The following is a 25,898-nucleotide window of genomic DNA, read 5'->3' on the forward strand; positions in this document are numbered from 1 at the left end:
ATTCGTCTTTTTGTAGCTGGCTTATTTCACTTAGCATAGTGTCCTCAAGGTTCGTCTGTGGTGTAGCATGTGATAAAATTTCCCTCCTTATTAAGACTGACTGATATTTCATTGTGTGTATACACCACATTTTCTTTATCCATTCACCTGTTGATGGACACTAAAGTTGCTTCCACCTTTTGGCTACTGTGAATAATGCCACAATGAACATGGGTGTGCAAATATCCTTTCAAGACCCTGTTTTCAAATTTTTTTTTGAGAAATATTCCGAAGTGAGATTACTGGATTATATGGTATTTCTATTTTTAATTTTTTGGGAAACCTCCATACTGTTTTCCATAGTGGCTACATCATTTTACATTCCCGGCAACAGTGTACAAGGGTTCCAATTCTTCCACGTCCTTGCCAGCACTTGTTATTTTTTTTAATTGACACATAATTGCACAGATCTATGGGGTATATAGTAGTGTTTTGATATATACAATGTACGGTGATCAAATCAGGGTATTAGCATATCTATTATCTCAAGGGTTAATCATTTTTTTTGTGTGTTGGAAACATTCAGAATCCTCTCTTCCAGCTATTTCAAAGTATGTAATAATTTATTGTTAACTATAGCCATCCCACAGTGCTACACACACTAGAATTTATTCCTCCTAGCTAGCTGTAATTTCCTATTCTTTAACCAATTTCTCCCTATTCGTCCCCTCCCCTTCCCAGCCACTAGTAATAACTGTTCTACCCTACACTTCTATGAAATCAACTTTTTTAGATTCCACATATGAGTGAGAACATGTGGTATTCATTCTTCTGTCCCTGGTTTATTTCACTCAACATCATGATGTTCTCCAGGCTTCTTTCTGTTGCTGTGAATAACAAGATTTTATTTTCTTTATAACTGAATAGTATTCCACTGTGTATTATACCACATTTTCATTATCTACTTTTTGGTGATGGACACTTAGGTTGATTCTATATTTTGGATTTTGTGAATAGTGCTGCAAAAAACATGGAGTGCATCTCTCTCTTCAGTGGATTTCCTTTCCACTGGGAATATACCCAGTAAAGGGATTGCTGGATCATACAGTAGTTCTATTTTTAATTTTTTGAGGAAACTCCATAATATTTTTCATAATAGCTATACTAGTTTACATTCCCAGAAACAGTGTACAAGAGTTGCATTTTCTCTCCAACCTCACTGGCATGTGTTATTTTTTGCCTTTTTGATAATGGTCATTCTAACTGGAGTGGGATGATATGTCATTGTGGTTTTAATTTGCATTTCCCTGATAATTAGTGATATTGAAAATTTTTTTCATATAATTTTTAGCCATTAGTATGTCTTATTTTGAGAAATGTCTATTGAGATTATTTGCCCATTTTTAAATCAAATTATTTGCAATTTTGCTATAAAGTTATTTGAGTCTCTTACATACTATACATATGAATCCTTTCTTGGATGAACAGTTTGCAAATATTTTCTCACATTCTGTAGGTTGTCTTTTCACTCTGTTAGTTGTTCCCTTTGCTGTGCAAAAACTTTTTACTTTGATATAATCCTATTTGTCTACTTTTGCTTCTGTTGCCTATGCTTTTGAAGTCTTATTTATAAAATTTTTTCCCAGACCAATGTCCCGAAGTGTTTCCCCTATGTTTTCGTCTAGTTTTATAGTTTTGGTTTTGTATTTGATTAAGTCTTGAATCCATTTTTAGTTCATTTTTGTATAAGATGAGAGATAATGGTACATTTTTATTCTTCTGCATATGGATATCCAGTTTTCTCAACACCATTTATTGAAAAGACTCTCCTTCCCTACTAAATGCTCTTGATGCCTTTGTGAAAAACCAGTTGGCTGTAAATAGATGGATTTATTCCTGGGTTATCTATTCTGTTCCATTGGTCTATGTGTTAGTTTTTATATCAGTTCCATGCTGTTTTGTTTACTATAGTATACATACAGTATACTATAGTTTGTATTATAGTATATTTTAAAATCTGGTAGTGTGATGCCGCTAGCTTTGTTCTTTTTGCTAGGATTGCTTTAGCTATTCAGAGTCTGTTGTGGTTCCATATGAATTTTAGGATTGTTGTTTCTGTTTCTAAGAGAATATCATTGCTATTTTGATCGGGATTGCATTAGATCTGTAGATCACTTTGAGTAGTATGGTCCCTTAAAAACCATTAATTCTTTTGCATCCCTGGAATAAAACCCACTTGATCATGGTGTATTATCTTTTTGATGTGTTGAATCTTTTGGATTCAGTTTGCTAGTATTTTGTTGAGGATTTTTAAATCTGTGTTCATCAGAAATGTTAGCCTGTAGTTTTCTCTTTTTGTTGCATTTTTATCTGGTTTTGATGTCAGGATTATGCTGGTCTCCTCAGTAATGATTTTTCCTTTAAAGTATACTTTATCTGATAATAATAGTGCCATTTCTTTTGATTAATATTTTTAGTATTTTTTTATATCCTTTCAGTTTCACATTTTTGAATCATTATATTTTCTGCTATAAAGAATATATAACTTTTAAAAAATATGTAATCCAAAGATCTCTGTCTTTATTCTTTACCTAACAATATTGATCCATTTACCTTTACTTAATATCATACATTTGAATTTAATACTTTTTGTATCATTTTCTATATATTATTATTTTAATTTGCTTTTTTTAAAAATCCTGATATCTCATGAATTGATTCAACATTTTTGACTTCCATTTTTGTGTCCCTTTGCTAATTAGCTTCTCCAAACCGATTTAGAAGCCATTTATTCTTCCTTTTATTCTTTAGAGTTTACTTTCCAAAATGCTTACATGCATCATAGATTTAACAAATGCTAAAGTTAATCATTATCTCTGCCCTCCTCCTGAGTAATGCTACAATCTTAATTTTACTTCATGACACCTTTTTCATGTGCCCTATTATTTCTTTCTAATAATGATAGTCCTAAATTATTTTTAGTCTTTCCCCAATTGTTACTATTAATATTATTAATATAATTGATATTTATTTATAATAATTTTCAATTATTTTCTCATCATTGTTTCTGATATATTTCTTCATATTTTGGAGTTCATTCTCTTCCTACTGAAGTATATCCTTTATTATTCCTTTCAGTAAAGGTTTCCAAGTGATATGTTCTCAGTCTTTGTCCTAAAACTGTCATAAATTTTGCTCTCTTTCCTTGAATTGTAATTTAAATATTATAGAATGCCCATTTTTAAGTCTTCTGTTATTTTATTCTCAGAATTTTGATGTTACTGGTCTGTTATATTTTTCTTTCAATTTCTCAATGGTAATCCCTTGTAGAAAGTCTGCTTTTCTATTTGGGCATAGGTATGAATATGTCTGCATACATATTTAATTTTCCTATTGATGACTCATTTGACTTCTTAAATCTCAGTATTCTTATCTTTTATCAATTCTAAAATTTCCAGTCATGTTTTCATCTTCTTCATTCTCTCCCCTTATAAAAGTTGAATTATTTGTATATTAGATTATTTTCATTTTTTCCTCTATGTTTCTTGACCTCTCTTTCATGTTTTTCATTTGTTTATTTCTCTATCCTGCTTTTTAGCCAAATTATTTATATTTATTTATATCTAATTTATTGCTTAACTAACATGTTAAAATTTTAATTTAATTAACTATTTCTAGAAGTTTTGATTCTTTTTTAACTCTGTTAAGTTTTTCACAATGTCCTCTTTCTTCATTAAGATTTCTAATCATATTTTTAATCATTTTCATCATATTAAACAAATAAGTTCTGTGGTCTTTTTCAGATTGTCCTAATACCCAAAGGCTGAGGTTATGCTAACTCTCTTGTTTGATTTGTTTCCTAACTCTCACGAGAATAATTTCCTCATGTCATTTCTAATTTTTTTTATCATAGGCTTATTGTCCATTTTTAAAAAGTTTTTAATTCACTTTTCATTTTTCCTGATGGAGTCTTGTGTGCCCTGAGTTGTAGAAGTCATTCCTGCAAAGTATTATTCATTTCTTTCTACCAGTCATCTCAAGAGTATTGCTGGTCTGAAATCAGAGTTGTTTTTTTTTTCCATTACATTTTCAATTTTAAGTTACTGCCACATATGGTATAAATTTGGATACTACATCTGCACATGATATGAACTTGGGGGCTTCAGTGTCTCATGGTAGGTGTTTTTCATGGCTAGATCCCTAAGAAAAGATAAATTTTCTTGCCCCTTTCTGGGGCCAGTGGAAGGAGTCTGTCTATTGCCTCTTTCTCAAATGGACTGGTCTTTCCCAGCTGATGGCTAAACTGGGTCTCAGTTCTCATCTATATCCCATGACATTATAGTCCCCTTCACTACCCAAACAGTCCTATGTCTTAGTTCTCTGTCCCTCACAGACACCCTCTCTAGTTATGACTTCACTCTTGCTTCTGGCTGGGAGTTTTCAGTTTTTTGAAGAACTACTATCTAAAAACCATTTTTTAAAAATCAATTTTTAAAAAACTGTATTGTAGGGTGAAGAGTTTGGTTCTGGAGTTTATAGAATCAATTGGCACATGAGTTTAGGGGTACTCTGACAATTTATCACGATGGCAATATGACTGCTCACACGTTGGCTGTTGTTGCATATAAGTTAATATTCTTTAGCCAGATTTCTGGTACCCATTCCTCTAAAATACTGGAAAATAAAGTATTTCTCATTCAAATTGCTCTACTTTGTTGGAAATGAAATCATTTGTGGGATAGGTTTTTACTGTGGAGATCCGCGTTGGAGATGCTTAGCAGATTGGTCAATACGTGTATAGCAGTGGGTTTGTGGATTTTGAATGTCCGTAGAGCTAATCCGTAAGTTTTTTTTCGGGAATATTTTGTATCTACTAAGTCTGCTATGTGCATAAAATGGCCCGGGCAGTGGGGAAAAGGGAATCACACTGTCTTTGCGGTAGACTTTGGTGCACATCTTCCCATGACATTGAACTGTCCTCTCCTCTCTGAGGACAGTCCGCCATTCGGAGACACTCTGCTCCTCAGCCTTTAATAGTTGGGATGGAGTGGTCACACGCTTTCAGAAATTAGGATTCAGAGACAGTTAATTTTTCATGTGCTTATAACTCTACCTATAAATTTGGAATTGCAGGAAGATATATGTTGTCACATATATGGAAAACTAAAGAAAATCAGTCTGTAAAAAGGGGAAGAATGAAGATGATTTAGGTAAGCTTCAAAAAAAATTTCTTTAGTCTCTGACAATTGTTCTTACTCTCTCTCTTTTATACAGATTGAGTTGAATTTTTTTTTTTTTTTTTTTTTTTTGAGACAGGGTCTTGCTCTGTCGGCCTCCCGGGCTACAGTGCAGTGGCGTCATCATAGCTCACTGCAAGTTCAAATTCGTGGGCTCAAGTGACCCTGATCCTCCTGCTTCAGCCTCCCAAGTAGCTGGGACTATAGGAGCACAACACCATGCCCAGCTAATTTTTCTATTTTTAGTAGAGACAGGATCTCGCTCTTGCTCAGGCTGGTCTCGAACTCCTGGCCTCAAGCGATCCTCCCACCTCCTCCTCCCAAAGTGTTAGGATTACAGGCATGAGCCACTGTGCCCAGCCAGAGTTGATTTCTTTACAAACAAACCCGAACTAATACAAACTTTCATTTCCTGTGGATGCATGTTTTTGTTTTTCTTTTAGTTTGTTTCCTTTCTTCTATTTGCATGTTTGGAGGCACAATGCCTACAAGTTCTGGAGTCAAATAAACCAAGTTTGAATGTTGATTTGATCACTTATTAGATAAGCACAATAATTTGGCCTAAAAATTTATTTGTTGTTTATCTGAAATTCAAATTTAACTGGGTGTGTTTATTTTATCTGGCAACACTATTTGTGACATAGTTTCTTCCTTTGCAAAACAAGGGTAATAATGCCAAAGCAGCAAATAGGCTGTTAAAAATTTCAAGAAACTCATAAACGTTACATAAAACAATTTATGGGAAATACGGTTTATTATTTTCTTTCCTTTCCTTTTTATACCTATATTGTATGTATAATGCAAGAAGGCTTTGCTTACAAAGCTCATCAATATAAGATCACCAAGTGGGTGTAAATACTTCCTAGATGTGCTGAACTTGTGTTTACTGTGTTAACAGAGTAGTATCTGGGTGAAGTGACTTAAGGTTTATAGAGCAGTGGATTGGTTTGCTTTGGAATATGGAATGGGGAAATGCTTTATCCTTTTAATGCAACTATGTCTCTATTACTGAATTACACAATTTGGAAGGTTGCGTATTTCAAGCAACCTGACTTCACCAAGGTACTCATCCCAGGATACTCTTATATGCATTCTCATTAAGCACCTACTATGTGCCAGGCATATACTCAGGTCTTATGGACAAATTGGTTTCCAGTTCCAAACAGCATCTCCCTACCTGGTCTTTCTCACCTTCTACAAAAAGATGAAATAAGAACAAGTTTGAGGGGGAAAAAAAGGGAAATATGTACTAGTTTACTTTTTGCCTGTTCTGGGATAGAAAAAAATAAGATTCTTGATTTGGAGGGTTGGAGGGGCTCTTTCTTTACTTCTTATATCCTGTGTCTAAGTCTTTCTCATTTTTATCTTGCTTACTTATATTCCCCGGCCAAGGGGATCCACCCAGTACTGGAGGACTTTTTAAATGCAGCTCAAACTAACACGTTTTCTGCTCAAGGGGAACAGAAAAAGGAACTTTTCTTACAGAGGCATCTATCATGTATTTCTTTATTTATCACACCAGATCCAGTGGGATTAGATTAGACTTTTGCCTCTTCCAAAACAGTGTGGCCTTGATGACCAACCACTGAGCAATCTGCACAAAAATGGCCTGCTTCCGTTTTTGTTTTTCTTGTTCAAAGTTCCCATCTCTGCAGATGCCACTGTAAGCAGCAGAGGTAGGAGCTGGTGGAGAATATGGGCAGGTTCAGTTTGGCTTTGAATGTGCGGCGGTGGCCTCCTCTGTGCTTTCCTTTCTATTTCTTGTTTTCCTTTCCACTGTCTTTCACGTTGTTGCCTAGAGGCATCTGGGATGATTCAGCCTTGTTCATAACATTCATTTGCTTAGCTATGGAAAGGAAGTTAGTCCTTGGCTCCAAAGACTGGACTGGTGAATACACTGGTGGTGATGTAGACTGGCCACTTCTGGAAGGGCCATCTGCAACTGAACTGGTCTCTGGTGTCAGTGACACTATATTTACAGTTTCATATGGATTCTGAGATAAATCAACATCACTCTTCTTGTAACAGACAGTATTGAAAGGGATGGCACAAAACACGAAATCCGAGGGCAGCAGCTTGAAGTCGTTGGCCGGCCGGGTAATCACAAACCTGTGGGACAAGCCAAAGATGAATGCTGAGCCTCTGCAGCTAGGACAGTGTAGCTTTAGGTAATGGCCCCAGAAACAGAAGTCGTTTTGCTGGGCCAAAGAGGAAATGTTTTGTTTTGCCTTGCTTCATTGGTTTCCGATTAATGGAAAATGTCTCTGGCATGGTGCAATAAGAGAGGTCCCAGAGGAGGAATTAGGGGGTTGGCTTTCTCCCCCTTTCTCCCCCTTGGGTTCCTCTCTGAACCCAACCACCTCTGACCTTAGGCATGACATTTCCCGCCTCTGGGCCTTGCTGTTCTCATCGTTTTAACTGGAGAGGGCTCCGACTGTGGCTTGGACTGGTTGACAGCGAATGACCTTTCGGACTCCAGGTTTACCTACTAGACACTGGATCCATGCATTCAGCTGGTACAAAGCCAAGCACTGAGCCACGCTTTGTCAAACCAGAACATGACATACATTTCAGATGTTTCCGTTCTGGTTTAGGCCTACCCTAACCTAATACTTTTGCCACCAACTTTTACATGGAATGTAGCCTGGCCAATGAAGGGAAGCATTTCTAAAACAAATGAACAAAAGTTCTATTTAAAGCTCTGACTAGTAAACAGATAATGGACGTCAGTGCTCTTAAAGAGCACCCCGAGCCTGGACCTGCAATGGAGAGACGATGTAGGGAAGCTGAGCACACTACTGGGTACTTAGCAGATCCTTAATAAACGTGGACTAAATTAGGGAGTACACCAGTGTTCCTGTGGGAACATGGGGGCGGGGCTTGCATCCCGCAAACCTCACTGCTGCTCCAAGTGATCACCTCCTCTTCCCTAACGTGGATCTCAGGGCACCATTGACCTTCCTCCACGCAATAATCTGCCTACTTCTCTCTTTCCCACTGAGTCCTCTGGAACCCCAACTCTATTATAATGAAGATCTACTAAAAAAGATGACATATTCCATTTAAAACCAAAATATCATGCTCTTTCCTGAGGTTCTTTCTCAAGTATAAGCTGCATATTCTCCCAATTACCATGTTGCACAGGTTTTCCAGAGGTGTTTAGGGGAGAGGGTGGAGTTTGGGGGGTGGAAGCAGAGAGAGAGAGAGCGAGAGAGAACACACCAGCATCGTGCATGCTTCCCAACACGGTTTCCCGAACATCACCCCTCCACCACAGTCTGGATGGTGAGTGCTGGGAGCCCACATCGCCCTCCCTCCTGACTCTTCAGTGTCATTCATAGACCTCCATATTTATTTCTGCCTTTGGCATTTGGGATACACTTTCTTTTCAAACCTTCATCTCAGGTACCTGCAGTGTCTGTGTGGTTTACAACTCCAACATCCACACACATGCCTGTGGCTTCCACTACCCGATGATCGCTATCAACAAACCACTTTCCTGGCTACATCCTGGGTGCTTTGATTTCCTGACACCGTCCCCTCTCTGAAACCTTAAGCTTTAGTAAATCACTCTCTGACCACAACTTCCCAGCATTCTTTCGCCCTCACTCCCATACTCTGAGCACGTCTGCTCTCAAACGCCATCAGGATTTCCAACCCTTTGTCCTTTTACTTTATGGTCAAGTATTGCTTTGCAAATCCACAACAGGACTCGTCTTCCACTCCCATCAGCAGCTCATCTAAACTTTTAGCTCTTTCCCAACTCCCTGTGCTACTTCTTCCTTCTTTCTCTCAGCAATGGCTATGCCTTGAGAAATCCCACTGCTAAATAAAATTCCCGTAAGCACAGCCACCCCGTAGGGCTAGATCTGCCCTGGCATACGTTCCTTTCCTCCTTTTCTCCCGTGGGCAGAGAAATCGGTGGTATTGTTGTTTCTCTTCGAGGCCACTCTCCTCTGAGTGATCTGGCTCCCTTCTCCTTTCTCCCGGAACATGCTCCATCAATCTATTTCCACTTTATTACTTTTAATTTCTCCTCTACTGAATCCTGTCCATTCTCACTGTGCGGATCTCAGTCTGGACCTACGTGATTGTCTTGTCTCTGAACTGCACTCTCTCTTCCCCTCCTGCCCTTCAAACACATATCCCCAATCTGATCTTCACCACAGCTGTCAGAAGGATCTTTCTTTACACTGAAATCTGAACTTATCACCCCTATGATTCATATGGACCAAGCACAGTGGCTGGAACAGAAGCACTAGGTCAATATCTACCCAATGATTCCAGCAGAAAACAAGCAAATCTTTCCACTGGGCAGTGGCTTTCAGCTTTAGAAAGTTGTACACACACAAACAAGTTGCAGAAGAACCCTGATGTAAAATCTAGGCCTATGTTTCAATTTTCACTGGGGGCAGAGACTCCATTCTTCTTACATGGCTGATATTAATCGGACCCTAATCATTAGGGCTCCTCTTGTTTATACTCGTTTTTCCTTATTCCTACATCACTATGTATTTCCCCTGAGCTCCGGACTTCTCTCTCATTTTGAATATAGTAGTTTTGGTTCTTATGCTTGGATGGGTGGTTAGCACTTTCTGAACTAGCATACTCCCCTTTTTTGCTCCGGGTTGAAGTCTCCTTCATCTATCATGCGGTATAAGCCAACACACAGGATTCCATAAAGATCTAATGAACCACAGAACAGTTGTCCAAAGGTGCTTCTTGGCTGGGGAGAAAAGGGAAAAACATATGTCCGCTGGGCACTTTGATCAAGCAATGACAAGCACTTACTGGGGTGTCATCTGCCTTTTCTGGCAGCAGTAGAAGTTTGGAAGCTCCGAAAGCCATTCCCTAATATCTTTATGGTGGCAGTGTCAGGTTGAGACTCGAGTCCCAGTGATGGTTTTTATCTTTCAAGAGCCTCTGGTGGGTGTGATGTGGCATGTTGTTGTGCTTGTTCTAATACCTATTGTTTGTTGGTGACCATTGTAAATAAACACTGAGAAACAGGTTGGAAAATTCAGTTTTCAAGGTATATGAGGAGCTGGGATGTTAAGTGACTTCCCGAGCATCATTCTTCCTCTCGTCTAACATAGATCACAGTCCCATGCACCCATCTCCACCTTGCTCTGAGGCTGTGGCCAGCAGGGTCACTCTGAATGTCTCACAGTTGCACATGGGTTCAGCAAAGCCAAAAGCAAATAGTCTGTTCAGGTCTGTGATTCCTCAGGATAAAGAACAAAGTGAAGACAAGACGTAAATGGAGAGAAGAAGAGAAGAGCGGGAAACTGGTCTACTGTCCTCTCTGATACCCACACGAGGTTGCCAGGGGCAGTCCTCCCAAGCCAACTGAGGGTGAGAAACCCAGGGCCACAGACGGGCAAAGGACCAGACCATACCTTTGGAATGCAGTTTGCATCTGGAATTCAAATACATAGAACATACGACTTGCCCTTTTTGGTCACACATGTCAACATGCACTGGGCGCAAAGGCCTGGAAGAGTGTGCTCCCTGCGAAGAGGGTGCTGCCGACATCTTCTGAACCAACAAAAGCTGTTGCCTTGTGAAAGCCTGCCCCTGACCCTAACACTGGACTGCTGCACATAATGTCAATCAGAACGAAAGCAGAAGGCACTGCACTGACCAGTGCATTACTCATTCCCAGGCTAGACTCTGCTCTGATTCCCACATGCCCATTGGAATTTGCCAGAATCATTACCTTCTCCTTTGCCATAATCTGCTATTTACTAGCTCTCTGGCTAATAAAGCTCAAGCATTTTCTACTGGCTGGGACAGTCAGATTCTTAGACCCAAACTCAGACTCATCCTTCCTGATTTCAGGGGACTTGATCAGATTTCTTTAGCATTTCAGGGTCAGGTGGGCAGACCCAAGGTCAGACTGCCTTGGATGGACCTTGGCTCTGACATTGGTTGACAATGTGGCCTCAGGTACGTCCTTGCTTCTGTGGGCCTCAGCTTCTTGATCTGTTAGATGGAGTTAATAATAATGCCTGCCACATAAATCCTTGGACAGATTAAGTGAAAAAACTAAAGTAGACAGGCACAGAGAAAATACTCAGTAAACATTAGCTACTATAATTATTTTTAATACCCTTGTCAAGGTGCAAAGTTATTGGGCCCCTCTGATGCTTCCTGTAAATTTGAGTTATTTATCTGGAAGATGGGGAGAATAACAACTGCTTTATACACTGCCCAGGAGTGTTGTAAAAGCTAAATATAACGCGTAGATGCACTGTGATTTGTAAAATGCTCTGTGAGTATGAAGTTGTGTTACTTTTGATCATTATTATTATTTCTGGGCTACATGGGTCATCTATGAACCCAAATAGCCTGGACCATTTTCAGAAACTCAGAGAGGGAAAGAAGGAGGAAGCTCTATGAAGACAAGAGGAGACTCACTTGAACATCTGATAAAATGGTTTGGTGTAAGGACAGAAGCCCCAGCTTACACCGAGTTCTCCCAGACAAGAATGTCGTGCAGCTCTCGGCCACCCCATGGAACCTCTCCTTATCCAGATGGTGTTCCAGCTGGGAGCTTATCCCTCCTGTCACCAGCATCTGAAGTAATTCCAGGACATGATAATTGTAGAAAGCCTGGAAAGCAAGGACAGGCCAGGTGCAAAGTCAGGAGAGCCAGCACGTGAACGGTGGAGGTGTGTCGACTTGGAGATGGAGTGGGCATCACTGCTTAAAATGGACCTGAAGGTGCAGAGCAGTTTCTCTTATTATTGTCCCCAAATTCAACCAGAAGATGGCAGTTTGGGTAGGGTGCTAGGTTAGGCAAAGTGCAGAGAAAGCAATACTGGCCCCATTCCTGCTTCCTTGGAGGATACACTGAAGAAGAAAGTGGATAATAACACTGACACCAGTGATTCCACTCTTTAAAAAATGACCAGAGGAGTAAGTCAGGCCACAGATACCCTAATAATCTTCAATATATATTCTTTAAAAATATATACATTTAATCTGATTTCCTATAGATTTTCCTCCGGGGGAACTACTGATATCATTGTTATCTATGCTTGAGTCTTCTGGATGTAAATCTACTTAAAATCCTTTTGATTGTGATCCAATGAGGACAGTTACTGACTTAGCCCTTATTAATATGTGGATTTCCCAAAACTCTCACTGTGGACTTTAGAAATTGTAGAAGCTGAATAAATCAATGTGTGGGGTTTTGGAATCTTTGGCATCAAAATACACCCAGAGGAGGACATGTGGACCAACTTCTTATTTTGAAACAAGCCTGAGTCTGAATAGTCCTAGTCATTTTCATAAACTCCCTTTCTCTGGGCTTCCAAATACATTCAATGTAGACTAGGCATCAATATTCATGTAAATGTCATCATAATATATTACTCATTGGGTTTTTCTTCAAATCTATTGAGTGCAAAATACTTTTAATTTCCCACCTTTTGTCTTATCTAAATTAGACTTTGCTACACTAGAAATGAGAATTTCTATTTTTGTATATTACCTACAGAAAAAGCAACGACTTTGTTTTTATAATAAATAATGGGACGAATTCAATTGTTATTGTTCTAGAAATTTTATCATTCATTTTCTCTACTCCCAAATTCAGGGATTTGTGTTCCAAAGCCTAGATTATTATAGGGACCTCTTTGTTATTAATAGTTTTCCTGACTTGATTTTCTTTTCATCTGCAATCCATTGTTTGCAATGCTCCCTTTGTTTGTGATCCACCAGGAACACAAATCAGATCACGCTGTGTAAACCCTGAGACCCTGTATATCCTGCTGTAAAACCAGGCCCGGACTCCTCACTGTGGCCTTCAAATCCTTCGTGATCCAATACAACCTCCCCTTCCAGGCCATCTCCCCCATCAACTGTTCCCTCCAGTGTGCACTAATCTCTGTAGTTGCTTAAGGTCTACTGATGCCTTTGCTTTTGAACATTTCGTTCATCTCCCATCCACTGGGTGACTGTTTCCTGGGCCTCTGCATTGGGATGAAGTTCTTCTTTCTTTGGGATCCCATCGCCACTGGCTTTTAATCTGTTTCGTTCTTTTGTACTTTATAGTTAGCTGTGTGGAAACACACCTGAGGGCGTGTCTTGGACTGCCACATTTTAGTTGAGTTCCTGTGGGAAATTCATGTATTTATTTTTTTTTAGCAATAGTGTTCTAATCTTTAAAGTGGACGTGATAATACCCACCTTCGAGCATTGTTTGCAGTGTTGAATGAGGTAGGCTGCAAACATTACTACATTCTACTTTCTTTATCATTGGTTGTGATGTGTCTGGATCATATGGAGTGATATTAACAAGCACAGATTTCTGGGATACCAGATCTCCTGGATCATAATTCATGGGCAGGAGTGGGCATCAGAATTTAAAGAGCACCCCAAGTGGTTCTGACCCTGGTGGTCCTTGGATCAGACTGAACAACACTTCCTTAAAATGCTGTGAGCCTTCAGAACGTAGACTTTGTCTCCTTAGCAGTCATGGCCCCTATCGTGCATTGAACAAGGCAGGTGTTGGGAAGCTGTAAGAATATTGACTACAATAGGCAGGGGGTTTTAGCAAATAAACAAATATTGCTAGTAAAACAGAGGCGATTGGGACAAGTTGACCTAAGAAAAAACAATATAATCTATATGGATTAAGAGAAAATATAATAAAATAACTTCTACAATAGTTTTCAGATTGAGAGATGACTTCACCTTTGTCTCCAGACTAAAAAAGTCTCTGTGTGATGGCTCCCTCCTCACAGTTCCCTGTCACATCCCACCACCACCCAGGCGGTGATTATGGAATCAGGTCCCTGACATCCAGGAGGGAGAGGAGGGTGCAGATCCAGTTTGAGCCACAATCCGTTTAAGGACATGTGGTCATAGTGTAGAGTGATCAAACACAATACTGTTAGAATAATTCCCCACTGATTAAAGAAAAGGTGTAAATTCCAGGGTTATCCTGGTGTTGCTGGCTCTAGGGAAACATGCTTTACATATTTAACTAAGAGCGGCTTAGCTTTTAAATATATCATTTCTTCAGTTTTGACATCAAAAGGATTGCAGTTCTATATTGAGGAACATAATGGGATTTATATGTCAGCTTTATTCTGTGAACTCATCTCCTAGTCTTACAGTTTGGGTTCTCTGGTACTGACCTTTCTCAACCTCTTTTTTCTTTCCTTTCTTCCTCCCCTTTCTTCCCTCTCTCCTTTCTTTCCCTCCTTTCTCCCTCCTTCTGCCCTCCTCTTTTTTCTTTCTCAAGAAAATCTGTAATTCTAAATGTGCTTGAAATATTTGCAGACTTCTAAACTTAGACAGTGTTTCTAATATCAGAATATTTACCAGAACTTGGACTTTCAATGTTAGGGAATGTTGCAGCCCAGCATGGTTTATCTTTTAGCTTCAATGAATCTTGAGGTCTCTCTCATAACCTAGAATATTACCTAATGGTTTAGACCCTAGCCTCTTGCTGCTTTCTCTTCTGAGAACCCCAAAAGGCCCTAAGATGAAATGCTGTCTGGGAAATACTTCTAATTTTGAGTAAGTCAGAAAAACTGCAGCTAACAAGCTGAGTGACCTTGAGAATGTCACGTCACTTCTATGGGCCTCAATTTCCTTACAAGTACAGGAAAATGCTCCCCAAGCTCATGTCTAGCTCTGAAAGTCTTTAGCTGTAAATGCATACAGGAGTGGTCCATATGGGCCTGACTGCCTCAACATATTTTAATTTTTATAGCACTGAGCTGCTAGAGGATTAAAAATGAATCTGAATTATACCTTATAGGCATATTTCTTCAGCTGGAGCAGGAGTTTATGGCAGCATACCAAGGGTACTAGAAGCCAGTCTAATGTCAACTGCATCAGGAGATTTGGAGGGAAACCCATTATTTTACATTGAAAAAAATATACATCTATCAAGGAATAAAATTTTTAAAATTGCATGAAAAATTTAAAACAAAACCTCAGTATTTCTTAGTGATGACGAGTTCACAGCACGTTATTGTGGACTTCGTTGCCTCCTGGGAACTTGCACATTCGTGCTCCTTGGTGTTTACCATGGGCGATGGGGAAGGAAGTGGGAGGAGATTTCTGTTCAGCTTTCTGAGTAAAGGAGGGAAGGACGAGGCCCATAATATTATTAATAGGTTGGAAATACAGCTCGCAAGGGTTGGAGTCGAGACTGGTGTTCTCATGTGTTTTGGAAACTGTTGAAGTGTGAGCCCCTCTTTTCCTGAAGGAGTCTGTTCTGAATGCACCTGTCGTTGGCCTTGCCCTTCTGTAGACAGTGGGCTTCAGGAAAAGAGAAATTCTGTGTCTAATTATAATCTCTGGGTAGCAACAGGACACAGATCTCTTGGTGCATGAAGGTTGGCTCTTTCAACCTTCCAGGACCTGGAAGACCTGGAAGATGGTCTTTGGAGAGGGAAATTGGACACCTGCCTTGGAATACAGGAGAACGGGCTTCTGTTTATGTTCTATCTCTCTGTTGGTCATATATTCTCACCTCAAGGAAGTGGTTTTCAAAATCTTGTTAACAATCAAATGTCATGTGGGCCTCCAATATGGTATGGATGTTCTGATGGGGGGAGGGTGGGTTGGCCAGGTGGGGTGGGCACATGCTTGTTGCTGCCCCCCTGCCTGTTTCCCCAGCCACCCCCCTGAGCACTCTCAGAGATGGATTCCTCTAAGCCAAACTTGAAAAAACGCTGTATTGGAAAGATACTAATAATCACAGAAACTGATTTCTGGAGGGGCAGTTGATGGTGGTAGTGAGGTTTGACTCTGGATTCACATAAATTTGGGCCTGAAAACCAACTCTTTAGTTGCAAATGATGTGACGTTAGGCAGATTATTTACCCTGCTAAGCCTCAGCGTTTGACAGGAGAATTAAACAAGGCAATGTGGGTAATGCACTTAGTGAAGTCCTTGGCACAAGGTAAGTGCTTGAGAGATGTTGCTACTCTCCCCATGACAGATATTGCTATTATTATTGATATTATCTCAACAACAAAGCTTATCAAAATAAGTTGCCTAGAGGCCTGTGCTGGATCTGACCTGGGGAGGAGAACTGTGGTAATCAGTGATGTCTGCCATGGGCGTCTGCTGGGGGATGACGGCCATGGGGCCCATTGCTGCCATCCTAACTTTATGGGGAGATCAAAGCCTTCCTGCCGACCCTAAGCAAGGAGGTGCTCTAGTATGCACGGAGGATAAACAGAGTGTCTGAGAACATATTCTGGAGCTGCCCTAATGACTCCCAGTGGAAGATGATCAATGTTCTCTTCCTGCTGAGGCTACTTCTGTGTGACCAGGTGGCAAGATCAGGAGTCCAGCCTAGATCAAATGGCACCCAGAAGAGAGGACACAAGGTGCTGGAGGCTTGGGCTTCTCTCTTGAGTTCTTTCTTTATGAGTGGACGTGATGATAGGACATCACAGCCATCCTTAGACGGGCAAGTGGAACCAGTAGTACCAGGCCCAGAGGGCAGGGAAACAAGGGTGTGAAGCATTCGCTGATGATCTTCCATGGTCTAGTCTGGCTCATCCTTTAAGTAGAACTAAAATGCGATCATGCTGCTGAGCTGTACATCATTAAAGACCCAAGCGCTGGGGCAAAGGCTACTAGGTAAGACCTAGAGGTTCAAACCGTCACCCTTAATGTGAAAGATGCCTCCTACCCATGTGCTCTGTCGCCATCACCACCCCATGTTCAGGTGGCCAAGTGCCAGTCCCCAGTAAAGCGATTTCCAGGAATTCTTAAGGACAAGCCAATGGTCCAATGTGGGTTGTGCACTCACATGACTACCCCCGAGTCAGGCCACACTACGTGGCTTTTTCTCTCCCACAGACTTCACCATGGGGACTCAGAAAAGACTCCTGAGATTTTATGTGGCTCATTTTGTTTGATGCGACATCTGAAGGCAGCCTGGGAAGATTGGCACTGCTCAGACTGCACGGGGCCAAGCCATGCTCACTTGGTGCGTGACGGGAGGCGTTGCTGGGCCCAGGTACTAACACCTGGTCCAGGACTCGTTACCAAGCCTTGTTCCCTATGCCTGCCTGTGTTGTGTGTTCATTGTTTTTCTTTCCACTCTTCCAGCCCTGCTCTGTCCGTTCTGCCCTTCCGACTAGCTGTAAATAGAATCTGTGGCTTTGTTCCTGCCTGTGCGGGCCGGTTTAATTAAGTCTCAAGTTTAATTTAAGGCATGAAGCCTCCTTCCGTCTGAGAATCTCCAAAGAGAACTGGGGCCTCAAACCCATCTGAAATGTATTCTGGAGACAGGTCAAGTTCATCAGAAGTCACCTTCTGCCTGACACTCCAGGCATTAATTCCAGGCAAGTTAATTGACATACTGGTGACAGACAGTGATAGAGCACCTTCTCTGACAGAGCCACCTTCACAGAAAAGCGAGCTGACTTGACTTCTGAGGCATCCCTGTCTGGCTCAGTTAAGGTTGGATGCTGCTGCTTAACCCTTTAGGAACCTCATAGTCTACCAACTTGTTGAATGGTAAACTATCACTGAAGTAGTGTTCTCTCTCTGGGAGCTCGTGGGGTTTGTGAGATCCCTGCTATGGCTTAGAGAGGCACAATCAACAGGAATACAATCCCCTCAGTACCAAACAGCATTGGTGCCACCAGGGAGACAGACAGACGCATGAGTCAAGCCACGCTCCCCTAAATGAGCAAGCCATGCCTGCGAGGCACCTCTGCAACTCAGGAGGGATGCCTCTCTACCTGGAGCTCCAGAAGCCAGCAAGGCCATCAAGCTGTGTTCAGAGCTTGTGCATTTAAGCACCTGCATATTGGCATCCAGCCACTTTGCAATCCTTCCCTTTAAAAATCAGTGTGGGTAGCGTCTGTAAGGTGGTGGGTTACATGTCTTGCCATCGGAGGAGTTCTTGCAGTCATCCACAAATGGCTACACATGGATTCCGCGGGTCTTAGTCAATTTCAAATGCTCTGAACATGCTGGGGGTGCTCCTGCCTCACTGCCTCTGCCTGGAGTGTTTCTCCCCCAAGGCTCTGATGCCCTGTGCTGCGCCCTCCTGTCCTCCAGAGCCGGGCTCACCTGCCACCTTCTCAGTGCTGCCTTCCCTGGCCACATTATTGCAGCCTGCAACCATTTCTCCAAACCCTGCATTTCCTATCACACGTGTCCTCAGCCCTGGTAGCTGGCATCGCTATGTTACTTATTTATCGTGTGTATGCCAACCTCCTCCACTAGGCCAAGCTCCATGCAGGTGGAAACGTCTGTCTGTCTCATTACTGCTATATACTCAGGACCTGGGACAGTGCCCTGCACAGAGTAGGTGTTCCATAGGCATTTGTATGACTACTTAGGGGAATTCTGCAGCAGGAGCAAGAGATCTGCTTAGTGGCTAAAGAGGTGCTGAAAACTAAAGAACAACCGTAGTCAAAAATGCCCCCCAGGGAGGAGCAATGTGGAGGGATATTCGACTTAGCTCTAAACAAAACTCGCACCACCAAAGGCCAGAGCTTTTTCCCTGAAATCCCTGGGTCCCTTTATGGTCAATTTCCACATGAGCTGTTGGGGAGAAGTTGGAGAAAAGAGAAAGCAGTCTCTTCTGAGCTCGGACACCAAGGGGCCTGGGCCGCTGAGATGCGCTTGAAGCCGAGAAGCTGACACTCGTTGCTCCTGGCAGCAGGTGTTCCGGCTCCAAGGCCTCAAGTTTCCAATCTTGAAAATGAGATTTTGCGTTCCTCATCAGGCAGTTATGAGAAAAGATGAAATAATATATGTGCATGAGCTTTTTTGGAAACTCAAAGAGAACTTACAATTGTGAGGTGTTATCATCTACTCGGCCTTAGCCCACCCATTTGCTCCTCTGCGGGGGGTTCTAGTCGAGGGAGATCCGTGGCTTGGCTGTCCTTACCGTGGCCAGGAGGGAATCCAAGAAGCTGCCAGAAAAGACGGCTCCTGTGGAAAAGGAAGTGCTGAGGTGCAGGTCTGTTCCTGGAAGGGACCCTTCCACTCCACCAAGCTGCTCTATAAAGTGGATGTTGTAAGGATTCTCTGCGAGACAAAGGAGGTGAAAAGGGAAGGCAAGGAGACAAGGTTAGGAGCACAAGAACAGCCGTCCAAGGCAGGCCAAGGGGCGAGCCCTTGACCGAAGGATCTGACACCTACTTTGGAGTCTCTGGGATCTACTCCTACTTCAGCACACGATTTTTCTTTCCAAATGTCTTCCTCCCCTAAAGCCATGTATCCCTGTTGAGTACCTTCTCCATCAAGGGGGCATTCCTGTAGCATGGCCTCAGTTTCTCCAGAAAAGTGTCCTGATTGTCACACTTACATAATTTATCTTTCAAACCAGGACACTTTGGGGAGTAAAAGGGGGCTCTTAATAATTGCACTGGAACAATAGGCATAAATAGGAATGTATGGCCACCCCAGTTATAGTCTTTGATCATAATACTATGTTGTAGATGACTTGGCATTTAATTGGGTTCCCAGAGTTATCTGAGCCCAGAATGCGTTAGAACAGAGGCTCTAAGAATTAATGTGCATGTGAATCATTGGGGATGTTTCACACTGCAGACTCTGATTCACTGGGTCGGGGTAGGGATTGAGAGTCACGCTCCCAGATGCTGGCCATGCTCTGATTCACGGACTACACTGTGGGTAGGAAGGGCCTTGAGGCCAGTACAAATTATCCATTTGCATGTCTATATTGGCCCCAGGCGGCATCTCAGACCCCTGTAGGCAGCCTCCAGCAGTGAAGGGAACTGGTCTTTGTTGGGCTTGAGAGCAGAGGCACTGGCTGCCTTTATTCCTGGATTCTTGCCTCAAAATATCTGTTTAAGAACAGCATTGGAAGACAGAGATGACATTTCCCACCAGAGCAAAGTGAAGGCATGCTTACTGCCTGTTACAAAAGATTCTGGTTTCCTAAGGTCAGATTCCTGTCCTACAAAGCAATCCACTGTGGGTACGTGTGTCACCTGGCCCTCTTCATGTCACCATGTGGGAAGCAGAGCTTGGGCAACCTGCTCAACCTGGCCTTTGTTATTGCTCTGAATAATAACTGTTTGTTTTGTCTCTGACCCAGGGGTCTTGTGTCTTCTGCCAGTATCCATGAGGTGGTGGCAGGTGAACTTGTTGGTCGGCAAGTAGGATGACATCTTAAACCCTCACAATCCTTAACATTATAATTCTTAATATTATTGATCAAAACAAATCAACTGGACATATGGCTCAGAATACATTCCTTACCAATACTGGATTATTCCCTAATTCTTTACATTATTCCTTAGTGAGTTTCAGGGAAGTGACATAGTGGTGGTATTAATGAATCATTTGCTTCCAAGAACAGCATGATTTTTATAAAAAATGAACAAGGTGTGACTAACATCAACCCACATGTCCTGCGTACTTCTGCTTTCCTCTCCTTGCATTGCCAACCCTCAAATCCCGCCCCCCCCCACACACACACACTCCGCGGGCCTTGTCCCAATCTTGCTGTGTCACCCTAAACTGGCAGCCTCAGCTTTCCCAGTCATTTTCCTGCAGACCCTGTCCATTCTGTAGCTCAGTGCTGGCATCAGGCCTGCAGCTCCTATGTCAACAAAACCCTTGCCAGCCAGACAAAGAACAAGAAACTGAGTGAGCTGGCAGCTGACTCGTTAGGCTCATTTGACAAGGGCAGCCTGGTGCCAGAAAGTCTTTAGTTGCACAAAGCCCATAAGCCCTTGGAGAGTGATTAGATGCTCCTCCGGGCCAGTGAGAAGCTACCTGATTTCCTCCCAACCACCCTGACTTAGAGTCTTCTTCAAATTAATGTATTTAGTGTATCCAGGCAGCATTCCGTATTTACAGGTTTTGCATCCAAGGATTCAACAACTGTGGATTGAAACCCACCGATATGGAAGATCTACTGTACTGTTTATGTTAGGGACTCAGGCATCAGAGGATTTTGGTATCTGGGGTCCTGAAACCAACCCCGGCGGATGTGGAGGGCCAACTGTACACACCTTGCCAGTTAGAGATTGTTCAAAGGGGGAGAAATAGATGAATAAAGAGTGCAGCCAACAGCTTCCAGGTGGTGATGGTTTCCCACCCGCTGCACAGTCCTCCCAGCTCACATGGTGGTGAGACCTACTGATTCCTCTCTAAGTCCCCACTTCATTTCTGTGGCTAAGAGATCTGTTCATCTAGTTTGGCACCAGCTTAGATACTCTTAATCACAAAATGCCCATTAAGCATTTTGCTGTTTTATGGAATCAGGTCAAATCACACCTAGGACCAGCTGTAGAGATTATCTGTGAATTGGTTCAATCTGCATTAAAGGCACCACTCTCCTCTTCTTTGGTACTTCCCCTTTTCTCTTCAGAAATTCTCGGTAGCAAATTCCAGTGTGTCCCCTGGTGCCCCACCAATGCCCCCCACGCAGGCACCTTTCTCTGGCTCCCTTCCCCTGCCTTCCACTCCCAGAACTCCTCATGTTGAGGGAAGTTTCAGAAATGCTCATTTTCCATAAGGTGTTGGGAAGAAATAGTAGAATATTCTGTTATTGCTTCAAAGGGTTTTTCCATTTTAGAAAAGCATCACTCAGGGCTGGGATTAAGAGGGTGCAAGGGAGACACCTGAGGCACAAAAGTCAAGGACCCCAAGAGCGAGCACCTCTCCAAGTCTGTACCCTGCATGCCTCCCCTGCCCTAACTCTGGCCCTAGCCCTGGTGTCACTATGGGAAAGGAAGGTGTCTGAAGTAAAGCCCCGTGACAGGGCAGTTAAGACAGTACAGGAAGACCCTTTCTAGCTGTCTTTGAATCCATGCCCCCCACCAAGTCAGATTGAGCCAGTTGCTGGTCTCCCTCTGTCTCCGGATAACTGGAAGAGCAGAGAAGGCGCATGATATTCCTGCATCCTTACACCCAGACATAATAGGCTTCACTAGATGATGTCACCAGTTGAGTAAAAGCCAAGGGTGACATCCAGGCAAGCACTTCGAGTTCCTGGGGCCCCATTCTGGTTCCCAAGTCCTTTGACTGTGGATTCTAAAAAGAACCTTGGGACATCAGTTACGCATCACAAACATTTCTCCGTTGAATTTTGCCCCTAAAATGCAACTTACTCAGTTCGGTGAGGATGGGGACTCTTCGGTGTTTTGCTTTTCCATGAGCTCCACCTAAGTAATTTGAAATATCCTCTGTAGACACAGACAAAAATAAAGAAGACAAGAGATGATAAATGCAAACAAAATGGCTTACAAAACTTGATAAGAATGTAGAAGAACATCATGCAACTTGGTGCTTTACCTTAGGAAAGTTATTCCCATTTCCAAATTCCAAATCTATTTCTATATTTAGAAAAATATATATTAATTGTATGCCCTAAGCATCTCCTTTTGAAAACTGGCATGTGTGTGTGTGTGTGTGTGTGTGTGTGTGTGTGTGTGTGTTTGTGTGTGTACTTTCCAAATGACACTTCATATAAAGTACAAAAACAGCAAAGCCCTCCAAGTCGTTGCTTATTGCGGTCATAACTAAGATAGGATTATTCTCCATGGACAGTGGATCACGGCTCAGTCAGGCAGGACCTCAAAACACATCAATTTGCTTGTAGAACTTTTAGGAAAGTGGGAACAAATTGGTGTTGCTGCTCCATGAGTGCTTTTGGAAACATTGCAACTGGCTCCTGGCCCCTGGTGCCATCTGCCTCTCTGATATCCTCTCCCGGCAGAGGCACTCCTTTTGTCTTCTTTCTTCTCAGCAGAACGGGCTGCCTTCCCTTCTGGTTAGCCTGTCTCCACCAGGAGTGCCTTCGGGTTTCTTAAAGACAGGGATGGGATGTCACTTGGGGCCCTTGATCTCTGTGCTCAGTGTCTAGACACATTTTCCTCCTGTCCTAGGAGAGAAGGCACTTTGTTCAGCCCTGTGAGCCTCGACTCTAACATAGAGCTGTAGCACAGGGCCAGCTTGAAACATGGCTTTGCCACGCGGAGAACTACGAAGAGTTTCAAAAAGAAGCATGATGCTAGATTTTTGGTTTCCAAGTTAAATTAAAAATGTAAAGAAAGAAAAGGGATGAGAGAAGTGGGGAAATAGGGTGCAATTAAAGAAAACCCCACAATTATCTCATCATAAGTTATGCTTAAAACTATTGGTTATTTTTCTTGAACTTTTCTAAGGATGTAACAGGGAAAAAAATAACGAATGTTCAGGGTCTACTGGTCTACTCGTAATTAAGATTTCCTGCTGCTTTGGAAGAGGTGAGATCTCTGGGAGATCCTTTGTTTGCTGAGCTAGGTAAGTAGTTGGTTGGGGAGGGGGTGGGATGTGAAATGAATGCAGGTGAGTGATGTGGGTAAGACTCCCTGAGAAACAGATGAGCCACTGAAATGGAGACAGGGAGAGAGGAAATGCAAAGCTATCTGTTTCCAGTGGGTATGCTATGTACTGCAATATTTAACACCTCTTCCATCTCCCTGAAACATATTCAGTAGAAGAGCCAAGTCTTGTTAAAACAGAGTAGAGCTCGATGTTTCTGATATTCAACAAATTTCTGAGTCATGGATATAGGATAAAAGTTGAAGCTCCATATGCCATTATGGGAAAACACTCCTTTAACTCCTACTTCCTGATTCCCTTGCTAGCAAAGGGCTTGGAATATCTGACTTTTAGAGTCAAATGTTACAACTGGGTACAGATACATTCATATCAGCTGAAGTGACTGCACAAATATCTGCTTCCAATGCCCGCCGAAGGGTGGAGACTGAATTTCTGCCTTAACTCCGTCTCTTTGTAGAGCAACGGTTAATTTGAATGTGTCAGATCACAGCCTGGGTACATTTTTCAAATGTCAATATTTTCGCTACCTAATGGTACACAGTATTATACCTGAAGTCTTTCAGGCTGGCAGGGTGCTATTACAAAAGATTGCGTAATTGTAGATTACTACCATACATTTAAATTTCAGTAGCATATTAAGTTGTCAGGCTTAATTACCGTTATATGTTTAGATTATGCCACAGATTATTTAGTTCGGTACCTAGGTTTGCCAACCTTGTTCTCTTTGTGGTGCGACAGGGCAGCAATTAGAGCATTACTGAAAAACCTGAAGTTTCCCATGCAGATGTCCAGGAGGCCTGGCATCCTCACTGTTCCTTCGGGGAGTCCTCACTCTGCTGTCTCCCCATCACCCTCAATGTCCATCAGTGAATCTCTGTATGGAACAGCCCTGGTGGTTCTAGCTTGGTATCATATGAAAGTTTTCATGGCTGTGAAACTGTGGGAAAGCCCACTGATCCCACAAAGGGCTGACCAGATACGCCAGGGCAAGTTTCCCAGTCCTCATTGTGTGGGGCTGCCCTGTGCATTGCACTGCAAGACGTTTAGCAGCATCTCTGACTTGTACCCTCTAGATGCTGATGGCATGCCCCAGTTGTGACAACCAAAACTATCGCCAGCCATTGCCAGGTGACTTCAGGGGACAAAATCACCCCTGGTTTAGAACCACTGACCTAGAGAAAGGCAAAGAAAACTGCCCATCAGCTAGTCTTATTTGAGTGCTCAGTGCAGAAAATCTTTTCTACTTCTTGGTAGAATTTCACAATCATTTATGCTTTCAATTATTAGAGGTATTCCTGGTTCCATCTCTTATGTATGATACAAAAGAAGTATTGATATGAAGTGGGAAGAACGGTTAAGGTGCCAGACAGGCTTATTGGAGGAGTGTGAATTTCTATATACAAACTCCAGATAGATTCCTGTGATTCTAGAGTAATTGGTAAAGTTTCTGGGTAATGGTCCTTTGCTATTCATATGTCACCTCGAAATATGCTCAAAATGTGACATTAGTGATGCAATAGTGCCAGATAAGCAGACTTGATGACCTTTATTTGGTGTATTGGTAGAGACTGTCTGGACTTGCAGGTCCCTGTCACACAAATGGATCTGATCCCATCCATACAAGGAATGGCACAAGGCCTACACAGCACATTCTTCTCTTTACTTTTTATCTTTAGGGAAAGCCCCTACTTATTTTGATGACAATTCAAATACTTTGAAATTCCTTCCTTTTCTCTTCCCCTTTTCCAAGGCTTTTCCTCTCTCTCTCCTCTACTTCCTTCTACCAAACCACTCAGCTGCCCCTGTAAGGGCAACCTTCTAGCCAGGAACGGAGTACCGGACACATCATACAAAATGAATATATTTTTGTTGAATGAATGAATAAATGAAAATGTGATAAAAAGGAAAACATCCTTAGCTGGCTTTTCATGGCACTTCGTTATTCACGAGGTGCTTTGTTACTAGTTCAGTTTTGCAAAACACCCTAAAACCCCTGGTTGCATAGTGAGAGTGTGTCTAGTACCTGGCTCAGGTCACCTGTCAAAGATTAGATTACTCCTATATACCTTTGTCCCCATAGCCTTATATTTTCCCACCTTGCAACAGTGCCTAGGAATCAGAGGTAGTTCTTTTGGCTTCCCAATTTGACTCATGAATATTTTTAGCCACAGTCATTATCACAGAAAGCCTCCTGATGCCTGATGCCTTTGATGTCTGACCTCTCCAAGTGCCATGCAAAGTAGAATAGCTGTGGTCACCAGCGGTGTGGCCTGAGAACTGAGTACCTGATCTTGATACAGAGGATTATACATCCCCAAGGGAAATGGCTGGACCCAGGGAATCCCAATCACAGTTTACTTTTACTTCTTGAATTGA

General features: G+C 42.2%; 1 protein-coding gene across 1 annotated transcript in view; it reads right to left on the reverse strand.

Annotated features, from left to right (window-relative positions):
- Positions 1-6,970: 6,970 nt before the first annotated feature.
- The window catches only part of KCNU1 (potassium channel, subfamily U, member 1), a 167,116-nt gene continuing 148,188 nt past the window's right edge, over positions 6,971-25,898 (reverse strand). The window contains 5 exon segments of the mRNA XM_012651091.1: positions 6,971-7,325; positions 9,818-9,942; positions 11,637-11,831; positions 19,108-19,247; positions 22,307-22,381. Of these exon segments, the coding sequence (XP_012506545.1) occupies positions 6,971-7,325; positions 9,818-9,942; positions 11,637-11,831; positions 19,108-19,247; positions 22,307-22,381 (890 nt within the window).

This window comes from Propithecus coquereli, unplaced genomic scaffold (assembly GCF_000956105.1).
Source record: "Propithecus coquereli isolate 6110/MARCELLA unplaced genomic scaffold, Pcoq_1.0 Scaffold349, whole genome shotgun sequence".
NCBI classification, from domain to species: domain Eukaryota; kingdom Metazoa; phylum Chordata; class Mammalia; order Primates; family Indriidae; genus Propithecus; species Propithecus coquereli.